The sequence below is a fragment of the Phacochoerus africanus genome, chromosome 11, assembly GCF_016906955.1.
Source record: "Phacochoerus africanus isolate WHEZ1 chromosome 11, ROS_Pafr_v1, whole genome shotgun sequence".
Lineage (NCBI taxonomy): Eukaryota > Metazoa > Chordata > Mammalia > Artiodactyla > Suidae > Phacochoerus > Phacochoerus africanus.
The window spans coordinates 46,083,968-46,103,871 of record NC_062554.1 but is presented as its reverse complement, the minus strand read 5'-3'; the positions used below and the strand labels follow the sequence as shown (position 1 = coordinate 46,103,871).

Genomic DNA, 19,904 nt, shown 5'->3' with positions numbered 1-19,904 from the left:
GAAAGAACGAACAAAAGAAAGAAAAGAAGATCATGCTGATTTTTTAGCTGTTCTCACATGAGGCAAAATTAACGCCACCTATTTGAGACCCAGTCTTTGTTTCTCAGTATCTTTTATACAAATCTAACACATTTAGATTCCCAACATTTTTTTTATAGATCCTCAAATGTTAGGGGTTCTAACACCCATTCAGTGGTTTTTATCATACTTCCCAATAGGAAAATTTATATGGAACTTGAATATTAGAGGTATTATGCAAAAGTAAATAGCATTTGCTGTGTTTACTAAACTCTGTAAAGTAAAACACGTGATAAAATTTCAATTATTGTCGAAGGGGCAAAGGTATATTCATGAATCAGGAAAAATAAGCAGAAGAATAAATAATAAATGGAGGAAAAATCCTAAATGTATCTTGACGAGAGTACAAGAAATTTAAAAGCATAAGAGTGCCAACTTCAACCTCTTATGATGAATTAGTAAAATTCTTCAGAATGCACAAACTTTAAATCTAATAAAATTAGAGACATACTAAAAATATAAAGGTAATTTAATAACAATACAATGAACTCTATTCCAATACTTTTCACTAATACATTCATTCCATAAATATTAAACGCTTACTATATGGCAAGCACTATTCTTTTTTTCTTTTTAGGGCCTCACTGGAGGCATATGGGGGGTCCCGGGCTAGGGGTCTAATCAGAGCTATTGCTGCCGGCCTATACCACAGCCACAGCAACACCAGATCTGAGACGCATCTGCAACCTACACCACAGTTCATGGCAACACCAGGTCCTTAACCCACTGAGCAAGGCCAGGAATCAAACATGCAGCCTCATGGTTCCTAGTTGGATTCGTTTCCTCTGAGCCACGATGGGAACTCCTGGCAAGCACGATTCTTAAATTCATAAATTTTAGGGGAAATGGATCATTCCAAACCCTGAGTAAACCAAAAACCATTAAATAGAACAGGTATCAAAATTCACTTCCCACACATAGACACAGTCATACACAAAAGAGTGCACAAGCAAGCACGTAAGTACCACTGTGATGGTACTATATACTACAGAAGAATTTTTGCTATATAATCCCCATAAAAGCTAACTCCTATTTCTACACACTGTTCACAAACACAGAAAGAGAACTAACTCATTTTGATTACTTCCATTATCAAAGGCCACAGAGAAAAAAATTACGTGCCAATTTTACTTACCAATACAGATGGCAAAATCTAAATGATTATTAAATAGAACCCGGAGTTCCTGTCGTGGCGCAGTGGTTAACGAATCCGACTAGGAACCATGAGGTTGCGGGTTCGATCCCTGCCCTTGCTCAGTGGGTTAACGATCCGGCGTTGCCGTGAGCTGTGGTGTAGGTTGCAGACGCGGCTCAGATCCCGAGTTGCTGTGGCCCTGGTGTAGGCCGGTGGCTACAGCTCCGATTGGACCCCTAGCCTGGGAACCTCCATATGCTGCAGGAGCGACCCAAGAAATAGCAAAAAAGACAAAATAAATAAATAAATAAATAAAACGAACCCAGAGAAGCATTAAGTTTAAGTATCACCCTAGATATCTGCCCCAAAGAAATTAAAATGTATATCCCATACAAAGACTTGAACATGAATCTTCATGTTAGCTGTTATTTCTTTTTGTTTTGTTTTGTTTTGTTTTTGTCTTTTTGCCATTTCTTGGGCCGCTCCTGTGGCATATGGGTGGTTCCCAGGCTAGGGGTCTAATTGGAGCTGTAGCTGCCAGCCTACACCAGAGCCACAGCAATGCGGGATCCGAGCCGCGTCTGCGACCTACACCACAGCTCACGGCAACACCAGATCCTTAACCCACTGAGCAAGGGCAGGGATCGAACCTGCACCTCATGGTTCCTAGTCTGATTTGTTAACCACTGGGCCACGACGGGAACTCCCAGCTGTTATTTCTAATAGCCAAAAACTGGACACAACTGAAACGTACATCAACAGGTGAATGCATAAACAAAATGTGGTATACCCATCTAATGGAATTCTACTCAGCAAACAGAGGAATAAACTATTGATATGCAAAACACAGATACACTATTATTTCGTAGAGCCAAGGACTTTTTATTTCCACCATAGTCCAGTTACCGTCTTAATCCAAACCACCATCATCCCACCTGGATTTGACTCCTGGCCGGCCATCTTGTTCTTTTCTGGGTTGCTTGGCAGTGAGCTAACTAGGACTAACATCTTCCCAATGGCCTCCAAGGTCTCTAGTTACCAGGCAGCTTCTTCTCAGAAACTCTTGTGAACAGGTGGCACCCAAACCCACACTTTTTATCTCCCTTACCACATTCACCTTCATAAAAAGAGAGTACAGGAGTGCACTGGGGGAGACTGAGTTCCTTTCCTGGGGCCCAGTCTCGTGATACTGCCACCTGTGCTCGACTCAAGCACTCTTCTCCACAGGACACCAAAAGAATAGAGGGTCTGCATACAGGCTCACCCCTCCACTCATGAATTCCACTCATGTTCACCTGGAGTCTACTGAGAGCAAGATCTCAAACATATCTGCTGAATGAATACTTGCATAGAGAAAATTTCAACAGCCTCTGAATCATGACATTTCTTCTTAAAAAAAAAACTATGGTAAAATATACATGAAGGGAATTCCCTAGTGACTCAGTAGGTGAAAGATCCAGCATTGTCACTGCTGTGGCGCAGGTTCAATCCCTGGCCCAGGAATTTCCATGTGCCACAGACACAATCAAATATATACATATGTTGTATATATAGATACACACACACATATATACGCATGACACACAATTTATTATTTAACATTTTAAGTGTATATAACATTTCTTGTAACATTTTTATAATTCTTCAATGAGTGCATAGCTCATTGAAGAATCAAATACTTTGGTCCTGCTTTCTGTGAACCAGGCATTAATTCTAAGTGCTTTCTAAACATTAACTTATTATATATATAATAATAACTCACAATTCTATGAAAACACTTTTGAATGAGATATCTGAGGGAAAGAAAAGTAATTTGTCTAAGGTCACATAGAGTCCATCTGGGCAATCCAGCTGACATACTTAGCACCTAACTCTACATTCCTTTAACATCATGGTTCAATATTACATGTTTACTGACAATATATGTGTACCACTGAGTGAAACTGACTGAGAAACTGTGCTATAAACCAGTGCCATAATCACTCACCTCATCTATAAAACCTTAATCGAGTGATAAAAAATAAAATAGATAATATTCAGTCACATACAGGCTTAAAAAACCCTTCACAAAAGGTTCATGTCAAGGGAACTTAGCTTATTGTTAACAGATATAATGATGAAAGATTTCCCTTCCTGAGTGGCTTTTTAATCATGCTTTTTGAAGTTAACAGAAGAACAGAAGAAAAGAGATCACTATAGTCTGGTTCAACTTTACAGGGAAAATAAAATTAAATGTAAATAATATGAGAAAATACTTTAAGAATAAGAATGAAAGAAGTTAAGAAATATTAACTCTGAATACTTAAATCATTTAGATACATTTTATTAGACACTAAACTGGATGAGTATTTTGCATGTAAGAGGAATAGGGGAAGAGTTTAAACAAAGAGGAAAGAAAAATGCTAACAACTTTTTAAATCCATTTCTTTAACAAATTTAATATATCAGATTTAAGTTTTCCAAAGAAAACATTTATTTCAAGTTTAATACATAGTAAGTTAAAAAAAAATATGTTGCCAGGATTCAAGTTCACAATGTTTCTAACATTTTCACACTACCCAGTATCTCTAGCAAGCATTTGCTGCTTTGTATACTACAGCTTGGCAAAAAAGACCAGTTTTGAGCCTGTTCTTTAAGATGCTCTAATTTAAATGCAGTTGTAGACTTCACATGTATTATAGTTTTACAGCAGGTCTTGGTTGGCACTATTAGAGCAAAGCGATTAGCAAAAGCTTTTGCACACTCTACTTGACATTCACAGCCTACTTCTCTATACTGCTCTGGTTTTATAAAAATCATCACAGATTCTTTGAGGGGATATAAGGGAAGGTATCCTCATATTCCCTCTCTTTATCTACATAATCAAGCCTATGTCCTATTAGAAATATTTTGAGTGAAATTTTCTTGCTATATGAATACCTAATCCTGGATTAAATCATGTATTGAAATTTTCTGCATTCAAAAGACTTGTTCACTAAAATGTTCCCCAAGTTTACAGTTTACTGTCTCATAAATACTTGCAATATGACCTCCAAGTGATCATTTCTATAATATGACATGAAATACACAATCATCATTCCTTTATAGTCAAACAAAGAAAACCAAAGTAATTGGTAATAAATATTTGGGAGACTAGCTTAAAAAAAAATCTCTGGCACTTACCAGCTGAATGTACTTGGGTAACTTATTCTAACTTTCTGAGCCTCCTTTCTCACATCTATAAAGTGAAAAATGGAGTTCCCGTCGTGGCGCAGTGGTTAACGAATCCGACTAAGAACCATGAGGTTGCGGGTTCCATCCCTGCCCTTGCTCAGTGGGTTAAGGATCTGGCAATGCCGTGAGCTGTGGTGTAGGTCGCAGATGCGGCTTGGATCCCGTGTTGCTGTGGCTCTGGCACAGGTTGGCAGCTACAGTTTCGATTAGACCCCTAGCCTAGGAACCTCCATATGCCACGCGAGTGGCCCAAGAAATGGCAAAAAGACAAAAAAATAAATAAATAAAAATTAAAAAAAATAAAAAATAAAGTGGAAAACACATAAAAGTAAAGGCCATGTTCATTCCATTCAACATAAAAGAGAGAGTGCCCAGTTAATAGTGGGAGTGACCACATTTTGAAGAGTAGACCACATTTTGAACATTTCAGACATACAGAAAGCACATGATAAATATTAATGGCTCATTTGGAACAATGCCAAATTAAATTTTAGATTGAGACTCCTGTCTTCAGCCAAGTCAGAAGTGCAGTGACTAGATTTACCCTCCCTGAAAGAAGTAAATAATTGGGCAAAATATAAGGAGGAGGAAGCCAGGCAGAAGCTGAGACTCGAGTTGAGGAGACAGAATTGTGAGTGTAGGGAAACCATGGCAGCTGGAGTTCTCAGTACAGAATACAAGAGAGGAGAAAGCTGCATAGAGAGAGCAAGCTCAGAAGATCTACAGCTGAGCACTAATGAGCACACACTAATACGTGAGGTTGGAGAAAGAGCCACATGAAAGGAATAGAGGCAATATTCTCCTCCACTTCTCACACAAGAGGAGAGGGTAAAAAAATCCTGTAATTCAGAGAGCATGGGTAGAATCTAGCAAGTGGCTGGATTAAAAGCTATTCTGGCCTTGCCCAACAAAATTGAAAAGGATCAAACTATTCACCTGTGTCCCAGAACAAAGCTCAAGAATATTTATAAGAATACAAAAGTATCCAGTACCTAACACCAACAATATCTAACATCCAATCAAAAATTACTGAACATGCAATGAACCAAGAAAACATGACTTAGTGAGGAGAAAAATAAATCAATAGAATGAAATCCATGAGTGATAAATGACAGAATTAACAGACAAGGATATCAAAATAGTTATCATAACTATATTATATTTGTACAAAAAGGTAGAGAAACACTTGTACATGTTAAGTACACACAAGACATTAAAAAAGATCCAAATTCTAGAAAGATCCAAATTCTAGAAAGATCCAAATTCTAGAGACGAAAACTAAAATGGAAGGGAATCATGGCAGATTAACTATCACAGAAGAAATTAATTAACTCAAAAACAAAATGATGGAAACTCCCCAAAATAAAACACAGGAAAAAAAAAAATGAACTGAGCACCAGTGGCCTGTGGGACAGCATCAAGTAGCCAAACATATCTATAAACGGAGTCCCCTGAAAGAGAGTAGAAAGAAGGGGACAAAAAAAAATTTATTCTAAAGAAATATAAAAATTTTCCAAATTTGACAAAAACTATAAATTTTAGACTGAAAAAGTGCAAAGAACAAATTAAGACACTGCCATATCTCTTTCGCAAGTCCAAGGAAGACACTTCTATTCCACGCTAGGAGCTTTACTCAAGACAACAATTTAAGCAGCTACAACCTGCTTAAAAGATTAGCCTGCCTCGATCCAGAATTACAAAGCAGTACTGGAATAGTATAAGATCGAGTCTACTCTTTAAAAGATTAGAAGGAACTGTACGAAAATGACATCAGCATTAATCACTTTATTTTTCTTTCCACTACTTTTTCAACTCTCTATAATATGGCTATAGCATTTTTAAAATATATACATCAATACGGCGGTTCTCAAAGTGTGCTATACAATCCCAAGGGGTCCAAGAGACTCTTCCAGAGGGTCTGCAAGGTCAAAATTATTTCTATAGTAATACTAAGACACCCAGGATTCATCTTTTCCACTGTGCTGATAGTTGCATTGATGGCACAAAGGCAATGGTGGGCTAAGTCTGCTGGTGCCTTAGCTGGATCAAGGCAGTAGCACTGAACATGTAAGCACCGTATTCTTCACTAAGACTTGCAGTAAAAACAAAAACAAAATGCTAGCTGCACTTAAGAATGTCCTTGATAAAGCAGGAGAGACTACTAATTTTACTAAATTTTTACTATAGAAGACTTTTTTTAACATTACATGTGGGAGTTCCCGCCGTGGCTCAGTGGAAACAAAGCTTACTAGCATCCACGAGGATGCAGGTTTGATCCCTGGCCTTGCTCAATGGGTTAAGGATCCAGTGCTGCCATGAGCTGTGGTGTAGGTCACAGACTCGGCTCGGATCTGGCGTTGCTGTGGCTGTGGTGTAGGCTGGCAGCTATAGCCCCAATTCAATCCCTAGCCTGGGAACCTCCATACGCCATGGGTGCAGCCCTAAAAAGGCGACAAAAAAAATTATATGTGGAAAAACGAGACATACACAAGAAGCACTCCTATTGTAATAACAGCTATTCTCAGATAAAGCACTTGTGCAATATTTAAATGGCTGAAGTAGTCACTTTTTTGTGGAATATCTTTTTTATAAACCATTTAAACTATTTTAAGTGTACAATTCAATAGCATTAAGTACATCCATAATGTTGTGTAACCATCACCACTATCCATTTCCAGAATTTTTCGTCATCAAAAGCAGAAACGTTAGCAGTAACTACCTACTCCCCTTCTACCCAGCCTCCTGATAATCTCACTTCCATCTTCTGTCTCTAAGAATCTGCCTATTCTAGATACCTCATATAAGTGGAATCATACAACATGTGTCTCTTTGTATCTGACTTATTTCACTTAGCACAATGTTTTTAAGAATCAGCCATGTTACATCATGTATCAGAATTTCATTTCTCTTTATAACTGGATAACATTCCACTGTATGCATACACCACATACTGTTTGTCCATTCATCTACCGAGGGACACTTGGGTTGTTTCTACTCTGGCTAATGTGAATAATGTTGCTATGAGCATGAGTGTACAAAAACCAGTTCAAGTCCCTGCTTTTGATTTTTTTGAAGTAAATACTTTGAAGAGTCACAGGATCATATGGTAATTTCATTTTCAACTTTCCGAGGAACCACCAAACTGTTTTACACAGTGGTTTCACTGTTTAACACCTCCATCAGCAATGCCCAAGGGTTCCAATGGTCCTCCTCAACTCTTATTAGTTTCCCTTTTCTGATAAAAGCCATTCAAATGGTGTGAAGTAATATCTCAAAGTTTTTGGTTTGTATTTTCCTAATGACACTGAGAATCTTTTCATGCACTTACTGGCCAATTTATAACTTCTTGGGGAAAATGTCTATCTAAATCTTTTGCTCTTTTTTTGGTTTTGGGTTTTTTTCCCTGGCCGTATCCATAGCATGTGGAAGTTCCCAGGCCAGGGACTGAACCCTGAGCCATGGCAAGGACCCAAGCCACTGCAGTGGCAGGGACCCAAGCCAATGCCAGATCCTTAACCTGTTGCACCACAAGGGAACTCCAAGTTCTGCCATCTCATAATGATACTAAGTTTTCCAATCTATGAATGTGGGATGTCTTTCCATTTATTTAGGTCTTCTTTGATCTCTTTCAGCAAGATTTTGTTGTTTTCAGTATACAAGTCTTTCACCTCTTTGGTTAAATTTATTCCTAAATATGTTATTCTTTTTGATGTTACTGTAAATGGAATTATTTTCTTATTTTCATTTTTGGAATGTTTGTTGCTGGTGTGTAGAATACAACTGAGTTTTGTATTTCATCTTGTATCCTGAAACTTTGCAAAACTTCTTTATTGATACTAGTAGCAGTGGGTTCCTTTTTTTTTTTTTTTTGGCCATGCCTGTGGCATGCAGAAGTCCTGGGGCCAGGGAATGAACCTGCACCACAACTGCAACTCAAGCCACAGCAGTGATGACTCCAGATCCTCAACCCACTGTACCATCAGAGAACTCCAGTAGTGGGATTTTTAGCGTATTCCTTAGGATTTTCTAAAAATAAGATCTTTTCCCTGTGGATGTTTATTTCTTTTTCTTGCCTAACAGCTCTAGCTAGAACATCTGATGTTGAATAGAACCTATGTTGAATAGAAATGGTAAGAGCAGACACCCTTGTAATATTTCTGATATTAGAAGGAAAGCTCTCAGTCTTTCACCAATGAGTATGATGTTAACTGTGGGATTTTCATATATGGCATGGAACACCATTTCTACTTGAAAGAATGACTAACAGACAAAGTATGGTTACTCAGAGTATTTGGCAGACAGTTTCTCCAAAACAAAGTGACCTGTCACTTCAAGGAAAAAAAATGGCAGTTTTTATTGCCAATGATAAAACTCAAGCTTTTAAGCAAAAATTAGAATTTTTTTTTTGTCTTTTGTTGTTGTTGTTGCTATTTCTTGGGCCGCTCCCGCGGCATATGGAGGTTCCCAGGCTAGGGGTTGAATCAGAGCTGTAGCCACCGGCCTACGCCAGAGCCACAGCAACACGGGATCCGAGCCGCATCTGCAACCTACACCACAGCTCACGGCAACGCCGGATCGTTAATCCACTGAGCAAGGGCAGGGACCGAACCCGCAACCTCTTGGTTCCTAGTCGGATTCGTTAACCACTGCACCACGACGGGAACTCCCAAAAATTAGAATTTTTAAAAATGATCATCCTCTACCATGAGCGTAACAGCTTCCCAATAAAACTTTTCTAATGAGATTTAACAAATGTGATTGTACAATAATGTGTCAATACTTCGAAAACCTACATAACCCAGGGAACCAATATTTTCCAAGTAACCAATGTATGATGTTACAAAATTGTGCATGGGTAAAAATTCATTCCAAATGCAAGAGAGACCAGTTGATTTACTTTTTTAAAATTTTTTTTTGTCTTTTTAGAACCAAACCCGCAGCATATGAAGGTTCCCAGGCTAGGGGTCCAATCAGAGCTGTAGCCGCCAACCTACGCCACAGCCAGAGCAACGCCGGATCCCAGCTGCGTCTGTGACCTACACCACAGCTCACAGCAATGCCAGATCCTTAACCCAATGAGTGAGGCCAGGGATCAAACCCACGTCCTCATGGGTACTAGTCAGGTTCATTAACCACTGAGCCACAATGGGAACTCCAATGTAGACCAGTGGATTTTAATACAACAAAGTACAAAATGTTCCCTGAGGCAGGTTTTAAAAGATTTGCAAAAATGTAAAATTTTAAAAAACATTTCCCATTAAAATGTTTTCATGCTTTAAAAAGCTTTTTTATATTAACATGTAATGGGCTTGCTATTATTATGATTAAATGTTATTTTAAATGTTTTTCAAATTCTCAGTTTCAATACTGAATATGGTAAATATTGATAAATATAATCCACATACAACAAAAGCTCTTTGAGGTCCTCAATGATTTTGAGTGTAAAGGATTCCTAAAACCAAAAAGTTTGAGGAAAAATCTGTATTAATTAACAAAAGCTCTACACAACAAAGTATATATTTGGTTTAAGACAAATAAATAGTACTTTAGGCACTAACATGTTGCCAACCCCTACATTATAATCTCTTAAGAAAATAAGTCTTGGAGTTCCCATTAAGGCACAGCAGAAATGAATCCGACTATGAACCATGAGGTTGCAGTTCAATCCCTGGCCTTGCTCAGTGGGTTAAGGATCCACCGTTGCCATGTGCTGTGGTGTGGGTCGCAGATGCGGTCCGATCCTGCGTTGCCATGGCTCTGGCGTAGGCCAGCGGCTACAGCTCCAATTAGACCCCTAGCCTGGGAACCTCCATATGCCTCTAGTTCAGCCCTAAAAGCCAAAAAAAAAAAAAAAAAGAACTACCATTTGATCCAGCAATCCCACTGGGCATCTATACAGAGAAAACTATGACTCAAAAAGATACATGCACCCCAAGGTTCATCACAGCACTATATATAATAGCCAAGACATGGAAGCAACCTAAATGTCAACTGACAGAAGAATGGATAAAAAAAGATGTGGTACATATACACAATCAAATATTACTCAGCCATAAAAAGGAATGAAATAATGGCATCTGCAGCAACATGGATGGACCTAGAAATTATCATGCTAAGTGAAGTTAGAGAGCAAGAGGCAAACCTCATGTGCTATCACTTATATGTGGAATCTAGAAAAAGGATACAATGAACTTCTTTGCAGAAGGGAAAGTGACTCAGACTTGGATTGGCTGGGGGTCTGGGATGAAAATATTGTAAAACTGGGTTGTGATGATGGTTGTACAACTATAAATATAATAAAATTCTTTGAGTTTAAATAAATAAACTGCAGTATATAATCCCATTCAGCTTCTACTATAACAGGTGTAAAAACCAGAGTTATAAATGAAAGGCAAGAAAAGAAAGCAGCTTATGGTTTTTGCCTAATTTATTTTTTATAAGGGCTAAAGAAAAATGAGGGCAAACTTATCTTTAGAGAAGTTAATTCATCTAACATCCTAGCCAAAATAAAAACAGAAAGCAACTATATTATATACAGATAGATATACTCAGGTACACTCTTAAGAGATTAGCTCCTCAATATCCAGCCTGGGAACAAATTCCCTCATGTACATGGTTTTGGGGGCCCAGATATGTTCCCCAAGACATAGCAGGTTTGTCCTGAGGTGATACCTTGCCTATGCTGGACTAATCACGGTAGTTAGCTTTTCTTTCCAGAGTTGATTGGTCCAGAGATAATCAATTGATCTGTACCAAGCCTAAGTCAAAACTGGGACCAGGAGTTCCTGTCGTGGCGCAGTGATTAACGAATCCGACTAGGAACCATGAGGTTGCGGGTTCGGTCCCTGCCCTTGCTCAGTGGGTTAGGGATCCGGCATTGCCGTGAGCTGTGGTGTAGGCTGCAGACGCGGCTCGGATCTCGCGTTGCTGTGGCCCTGGTGTAGGCCGGTGGCTACAGCTCCGACTGGACCCCTAGCCTGGGAACCTCCATATGCCGCTGGAGCAGCCCAACAAATAGCAAAAAGACAAAAAAAAAAAAAAAAACCTGGGACCAAAAGGCAGATGCTCTGCTATAGTGGAAACCCATTAAGATGTAAATCTTAGGTGTAGCAGAGTTCAGATTTCCCTGCGATTCAGACATTAATCTACATTGAAAGAATGTGGATACTGGATACTGTCCTGGCAGCATTTTCAGGCTTGCCTGCATTCTTGCCCTTAGTGCAACTCAAGATACTCACTTTTTCTAGAATTTTACAATTTCACAATTAACATCATACTCGACAGTGAAAGGCTGAAAGTTTCCTCCTACTATCAGGAACAAGGTAAGGATGTCTGCTCTCACTACTTCTATCCAGAATAGCCTCTATTCAATATACAAGGTTCTTGCCAGAGCGACTTAGGCAAAAAAAAAAAAAAAAAAGCACAAAGGAAGAAGTAAAACTATCTTTTTTTAACTGCATACAAATAGAGGTCATGCAGGATCATGCAAATATGATCTTATTTGTAGAAAATTCTAAGGAATCCACTAAAAAACCCCACTACTACTAGAATCAATAAATGAATTCTGCAAACTGCAGGATACAAGATCAAGTACAAAACCCAATTGCTATTCTACACACCAGCAACAAACATTCCAAAAATGAAAATAAAACAATTCCATTTATAATAACATCAGAAAGAATAAAATACTTAGGAATAAGTTTAACCAAAGAGGTGAAAGACTTGTACACTGAAAACAACAAAATGTCGCTGAAAAAGATTAAAGAATACCTAAATAAACAGGAAGACATCCACATTCATAGACTGGAAGACTTAGTATTATGAGGATGGCAGCATCCCCAAGTTGGTGTAGAGGCCCAATGCAATTCCTATTAAAGTTCCAGTTGCCCTTTTTGTAGAAATTGTCAGGTTAATCCTAAAATTCATTAAGAATCTCAAGGGACCTAGAAGTTCCTGTCGTGGCAGAGTGGAAATGAATCTGACTAGGAACCATGAGGTTGCGGGTTCGATCACTGGCTTTGCCAAGTGGGTTGGATCTGGCATTGCGGTGGCTGTGGTACAGGCCAGCAGCCACAGATCCGATTCAACCCCTAGCCCAGGATCTTCCACATGCCGCAGGTGCAGCAACACCACCCTCCCAAAAAGGAAAAAAAAATTTCAAACATAAAATTACCATATGATTCAGCAATTCCACTCCTAGGTATATACCTAATAGAATGTAAAATATATAGCCTCACAAAAAATTGTACATAAATGTTCATAGCAGCATTATTACTAACAGTCAAAAGTGTAAACATCTCAAATGCCCACAATCAGAATGTCAATACAATAAAATTTAGCCATAAAAAAGAATGAAGTACTGGTCCATGCTACAACACAAATGAACATGAAAACATGCTAAGTGAAACAAATTATATGGTTCCACTTAAATGAAATGTCTAGAACAGACAAATCCACAGAAACAGAAAGTAAATATTGTCAGGGCCTAGGGGGAAGCAGGAGTGGGGAGTGATTGCTAATGAGTATGAGGTTTCTTTTGGGCGTGATAGAAACATTGTGGAATTAAACAGTAGTGATGGTTGCACAACTTTGCGAATACACTAAAAACCACTGAATTATAGGAGTTCCCATATGGTTCAGTGGGTTAAGGACCACGCTGTCACTGCAGTGGCTCAGGTTTGATTCCTGGTCCAGGGAACTTCCGCATGCAGCTAGTGCAACCAAAAAAAACAAAAAACAAAAACATCACTGAGGGAGTTCCTGCTGTGACGCAGTGGGTTAAGAACCCGACCGAAGAAGCTCGGGTTGCTGAGGAGGCACAGGTTCAATCCCTGGCCAGGTACAAAGGGTTATTAACAGATCCAGTGTTGCCACAGCTAAGTGGCAGCTGTGGCTCAGATTCAATCCCTGGCCCAGGAACTTCCATATGCCACAGGTGTGGTCATAAAATAATTTAAAAAATAAAAAAATAAGACTACTGTATTACAAATTTTAAATGGGTGAATTTTATGACATATGATTTACATCTCAGTTTTTAAAGCTGAATAGAAAAAAAGCCTACAATAACCAAAACATAAATCGCAAAGATTATACAATAAAGCCATTTTCCTTTACCAGAAAAAAAAAAAATTCTTACATGAAATTTTTTCTTTTCTTTTTACAGCCACATCCACAGCCAGAGCAATAGCAACGCCAGACTCAAGCTGCATCTGCAACCTATACCACAGCTTGCAGCAATGCCAGAGTGAGGCCAGGGATGGAACCCACATCCTCATGGATACTATGTCGGGTGCTTAACCCACTGAGCCACAACAGGAACTCCCTGATATTTATGTATTTCACTTTATATATATGTACAAACCTGGTTGTACAGTCAAAGCCTATAGCTGATTAAAAGCTTCATACTAAAGAAAATAAAATTGATACAGACAGACATGACAGTAAGATTTAAAAAAAAGCAAAAGAACTTACAAGCATCATGTGACGCCATTTAGTAAGGGCAAATTGGTCTACATACTTCATTAGGACCTGGCAGTACGACTGATAAACAGACTGATACAACAAATTTATGTTAATAGTAATGAAAATAATGAAGATGGTTAATACACTAAGAGCTTTCAATGTGCCAACCATTGTTCTAAGTACTGAACACTTAATTACTTAACTCCCAACAATCCTACAAGGAAAGTACTATTAACTCATTTTACAGATGAGGAAACTGAGGCATCACATAGCTAAGTCAGTGGAAAAGTTAAGCTTCAAACTAAGACAGTTGGCTTCAGACTCCAGCCTCTTAATCAGTACACTAATCTGCCTCTCACTGATGAACTATCAGTCATAAAAAATGTTCAACAATGTTTGGTGTGCTCTAAGAAGACTGGAAAATCTACAATATTTATTCCATTATAAAAATATTCTAAAAACACACACACACACAAACAAGCCAAAACTGCTCTATGGGAGCCTGTTATCTATATAAGAAAGTCTAGAGGTCAAAAAATAGCACCTTAGAGAGACTCCAACCTGTATTTCCAGCTTACCTATCTCTCCAAATTCTAGCCAAACCAGACTGCTCACGTTCCTTAAACATTCAGAGCCTGCATTTTCATGCCACTGTGTTAAAGGTCTTTTCTTCACTTCTCTGCCCAGAAAATTTCTACTCACCCTTCAATATCTAGCTCAAATAACACTTCCTCTGGGCCACCTTCCCTGATGCCACTAGGCAAAACTGTGTTCATAAAGCATTTGGTATGTATCTCTATTAAAGCACTTATCCCATTTCATTATCACAATATCAGTCATTAGAACCGAATGCATAACTCTTCTTCACCTCCTAGAATTAGAACTGAGTTCACTGTATGATAAATAAAATTTTTAAATTTCAGTACCAAATGAAGTCCAAAAACTTTTTTTAATTCAGCCAAAAAAACCAGCCAAAGTCCATACAGTCAAGGTTTTAACAAAAGTCATGAAATTTAAATAATTTAAATGGTAAAGTTCATTTTCACATAAAAAGAAATTACAAAGGTTCCTAGAGATGGAATTCAGTCACCAGAATTCTTTTAAAAAAGAAAATACTAACACTCTGGACCAAACCTGAGTAACTTGTCACAGTAAAGGGAACATGAATAACGACGTGGGTAAAATTTTAAGTGAGAAACAAAGGATAACCAGAATCTAAGACAACAGATTCAATGACTACAAGGATACCATTTGGTAAGTTACTGCTCCAGCAATGCATGCTGACAGAATGCGCTCAGAAATTACTGTTCCCTCCTAATTCAGGTCACTCCTCCTCAAGATAAGTTACTCCCTAAGAAGTTCTAACAGAATTTACATTTCATTACTTGTTCTAGATGAGTTAATATTTATTTCCAGTTGGACAAAACCAAATACAACTATACCCTTGCATACAATCTACTTCTTTCTTTCCCAGCATATAATTTACAACAACCAAGCCAATAATATATGGCACAGCCAGTATCGCTTTTAGTATTATACTAAGTACAAAAGCATACCTAATGGAATTCTCAAATACTAAATTAACTGCATTTGCCAATTCTATTTGAGGAGTATTCTATTCTATCTGAAAAGTCACTTCACCCAAAAAGGAAATATCATTTCACTTTGCTTCATTAAAAAAAATAATAATAATCTACTGGCTTAATTTTTTTTCCTACTAATCCATACTTAAAAATTACCTAGCATGCCACCAGCTTGGGCAAAATCTGACCTCTTATTATTTATTTACTCCCAACCTCAGCTTCACCACAACGGTTATTTCAAACTCTCACCTATCCATAAACTCTCATGATCTTCAGGGCTTCTAAAGGACCTACTGCCTCCAACTCACCTTCATGACTCTAAGTCACTGACTTTTCAGAGGTAAATAAATGATCAGAGCTAGCCATGGTTCAATACCATCCAAGGCAACCTTTTATACAAAACACAGCTTCAAATCAAATGTCAACTTTGCATTCTATTCTTGTTGACATAAAATTAAAACCAACTCAATTATTTCTATGTGTTACTCATTCGGGCAGTCACAGACCTGAATAAATATTTGTGTAGTATTCTCCATTACCTAGGCTGAGAATTCTCCTCATACATTCTTTCTTTCCCCTCTTTGAAGAGGCTTATGGTCTGCTTAGTTTTCTTCATCAAATTCTCCATGAACACCCTAAAATACTCATTTTCTCCAAGTGTCTCCATCTTCCCCTCATATCTTGACAAGATAGTGCGGAGATGCTGGTAGGTATCTGGCAGCAGGTCTAAGATATAAGGTGGGCTATTCTTTAGCGCCAGCTTTGGGTTCTGACACAACCGCACCACCTGCAACAAATGGAAAAGAACTATTACTTGGAGGATCTTAAGGGCAACTTCCTTTTTTAAGTTTAAAAAAAGTTATATAAAGTATGTGCTATTTTATAGAAATACGAAAAATGCATAAGAATATAAGAAATGATCCATAACCCCCCTGCCCACAGGCAACATTTTACATTTTTAGTGGTCCCCCTGGAAGGGTGAGTTCTTACAACTGTTATCTAATAGTTCAGATGACACTTAGAAGACTAAACAACTGGGGCAGGAGAAACATTCATATATGTGCCTTAAAATGTTAGATGAAGTACGGCAAATTCTTTGAAATGCATAGCTCACCCCACAACAGAATAAAGAAAACTCCCAGGGGCAGAAATAAAGAATATGGCTGCTCTGGGAGAGAAACCTCAGTAACCCGACCTCAGGCAGTAGACCTTTACCAACCACTAGGGGACAGGAGCACAGAGGCCTTGGACCCAGCAAGGAGTTGAACTGAGACACTATTCCTTCCCATATAAATTCAGGGGTCTCAGAATTTGCCTGGCAATTCTCTTACTTTCAGCTTTTTCAGAGTTCTTAGTTTTAACGAGGGTTTTTGTTTTCGTTTTTTTAATGGCTGCATCCACGGCATATATAAATTCCCAGGCCAGGGACTAAATCTGAGCCACAGCTGCAACCTACGCTGCAGCTGCACCAACACTAGACCCTTTAACACATGGCACCAAACTGGGGATCCAGCCCGTGCCTCCACAGCAACCCAAGCAGCTGAAGTCAGATTCTTAACCCCCTACGCTACAGCTGGAACTCCTTAACTAGGCCTTTTTTCAAGAATATATAGCTAGGAGTTCCCAGCTGGCTTGGTAAGTTAATGATCCAGCATTGTCACTGCTGTAACTCTGGCTACTACTATGGTGCAGGTTTGATTCCTGGCTAAAAAAATTTTTAAATTAAAAAATGTTTTTAATCCAAGGTAACAATCTTTTGCTTGTTTTCTGGCCACACTATAGCATATGGAGGTTCTCGGGCCAGGGATCAAAACCTGCACCCAAGTTACAGCCTGTAGCTTCAGCAATGCCGGATCCTTAACCCACTGCACCATGTGGGAGCCTCCAAAAATCTTTGTTTTTTAACTGGTGAGTTTAGTCCGTTTTATATTTGTTATAATGACTGATAATTTTTAGTTATTCTTACCATTTTATTTTGCGCTTTCCATTTACATGGATTTTTCTGTGTCTGGAAAAGATCAATTAATGGAACAAAAAGGTCTAGAAATAGACCCACACATATATAGGCCCTTGTCTTATCATAAAGGAGTTATCTTTTCCAAAAATAGTAGTGGAACAATTAAGTATCCATATAGGAAAAAAAGAAGATCAAACTAAACCCTCACCTTACACGATACAAAAAAAACAAACAAAAAAAAATACTAGAGGGACTAAAGACCTAAATGTAAAAGGCAAATAAAGCTTTGGAAGATGAGAAAATTGGGAGTTCCTGTTGTGGCTCAGCAGTTAACGAACCTGACTAGTATCCATGAGGACACAGGTCTGATTCCTGGCCTCACTCAGTGGGGTTAAGGATTCAGCGTTGCTGTGAGCTGTGGTGTAGATCACAGATGTGGCTAGGATCTGGCACTGCTATGGCTGTGGTGCAGGCCAGCAGCTACAGCTCCAGTTCGACCCCTAGCCTGGGAATCTCCATACGCCGCAGGTGCAGCCCTAAAAAAAAAGGACACACACACACAAAAAAATCAACACAATTATAATACTGTATATTCTTCGCCATCCTTTTTATTTTCTTCTTGGTAAACTGAAACTTTTATCAACGAAACATCCTTCTTTATCTCTAGAAACACTTCTTGCCTTAAAAGTCCACTTTAATATATCTAACACAGCTAAACCAACTCACTTGGGTTGGTATTTGCACGGTATCTTTTTCCATTCTTCTGCCTTCAAAAATTCTGTATTCTTACAGTTAATGCATGACTCTTTGTCATGCAGAATATAACTGGTTTCCTTTTAACCCATTCTGACAATCTTTGGTTTTAACCAAAATCTGTTTATACTTCAATTATGAAACTGTTACTACTGTAGGTCAAAAACTGGCAATTTCATAAGTTTCACTTCATAAGTACTGATCCTATAATAAAAAATAAAAGAATTTACTATGTGTTTTCTCTGTCTTTCCTGCTTCATATTCCTTTACTTCCTCTTTCTTAGTCTCTTTTGCTTTAAGCATTTTTAAAATTTTCCTAATGTTCTCCCCCATTAGCTTACCAAATACATGTATTCTTTTACTACTCTTTTGGTGATTACCTTAGTAATTATAAAATGCATCTCTGACTCATGAAATCTCATATAAAGTAGTGCTTTTACCACTTCCCAGACAATTCAAGGAATTTAAAACACTAACTCCATTTACTCTTTTCAAGTTATATGCCATTACTATCACATACTTTAATCCATATTAAGTCCAAAAATCATTATACTACTTTTGTTATTATTTCACACAGCCAATGCTCATTCATATTTACCCATGGTCCCTAGTGCTCTTCACGGCATCTGAAACCATTTTCTTTCACCTAAAGAACGTCCTTTAGTAGTTCCTTTAGGGTATAGGCCTCTGGCTACAAGTTTTTCTCAGTTCTTATTTATCTGAAAACATCTTTATTTTGTATTCACTTTCAAAGGCTATTTTCACTGGATAAGGATTGGCAGTTACTTTCTGTCATCACTTTATAGCTGCAGGCATACCTCGGAGATATTACAGTTTCGGTACCAAACCACTGCAATAAAGGGAGTATCGCAATAAAGCGAGTACAGCAATAAGGCTACTCACACAAACTCTTTGGTTTCCTAATGTACATAAAAGTTATGTTTATACTATACTGTAGTCTGCTAAGTGTGCAATAGTATTATGTCTTAAAAAACAATGATGTACCTCAATGTAAAACTACTTTATTGCTAAAAAATGCTAACCATTGGATTTCCCGTCGTGGCTTAGTGGTTAACGAATCTGACTAGGAACCATGAGGTGGCGGGTTCGATCCCTGCCCTTGCTCAGTGGGCTAAGTAAGGATCTGGTGTTGCCGTGAGCTGTGGTGTGGGTCGCAGACTCGGCTCGGATCCCGAGTTGCTGTGGCTCTGGCATAGGCCGGCAGCTACAGCTCTGATTAGACCCCTAGCCTGGGAACCTCCATATGCCGCGGGAGCGGCCCTAGAAAAGGCAAAAAGTCAAAAAAAAAAAATGCTAACCATCAAATGACAACATAGGGTTGCTACGACCTTCAATTTAACGCATTAAATGCATTACCTGTTAAGTGCAATAAAGTGCAATAAAATGAAGTATGCCTATTCCCATGCTTTCTGGATCCCATTGTTACTGCTGAAAAGTGAGGCTATCATCTTAATGTTACTCCTTTGAAGATAAATTGTCCTGTATGCTGTGGTTGCTTTTAAGATTTTACTTCAAGTTTTCAGCAGTTTTACTATGATGCGCCTAGGTGTAGTTTGCTTTGGATTTTTCCTGGTATCTACAGAGCCTCTTTAATTTGTGACTTGCTGATTTCCATCTGTTTTGGAAAATTCTCAGCCAATTTCTCATCAAATATTGCTTCTGTCCTATTCTCTTACTTCTCTCCTTCTGGAACTTCAAGTAC

The 19,904-nt window shown here is 38.4% G+C and overlaps 1 protein-coding gene across 3 annotated transcripts in view; it reads right to left on the bottom strand.

The window, feature by feature from the left end:
- CBL (Cbl proto-oncogene) overlaps positions 1-19,904 on the bottom strand; it is an 87,232-nt gene that overhangs the window by 47,745 nt on the left and 19,583 nt on the right. Inside the window, exon 2 of one of the 3 annotated variants that reach the window (XM_047752385.1) lies at positions 16,011-16,258. The exons of 1 other annotated variant lie outside the window; for it this stretch is intronic. In XM_047752385.1, coding sequence (XP_047608341.1) covers positions 16,011-16,258 — 248 coding nt within the window. Of the gene's footprint in view, positions 1-15,977; positions 16,259-19,904 lie in introns of those variants that run through there. One more of the 3 variants, XM_047752387.1, reaches the window with a different exon arrangement.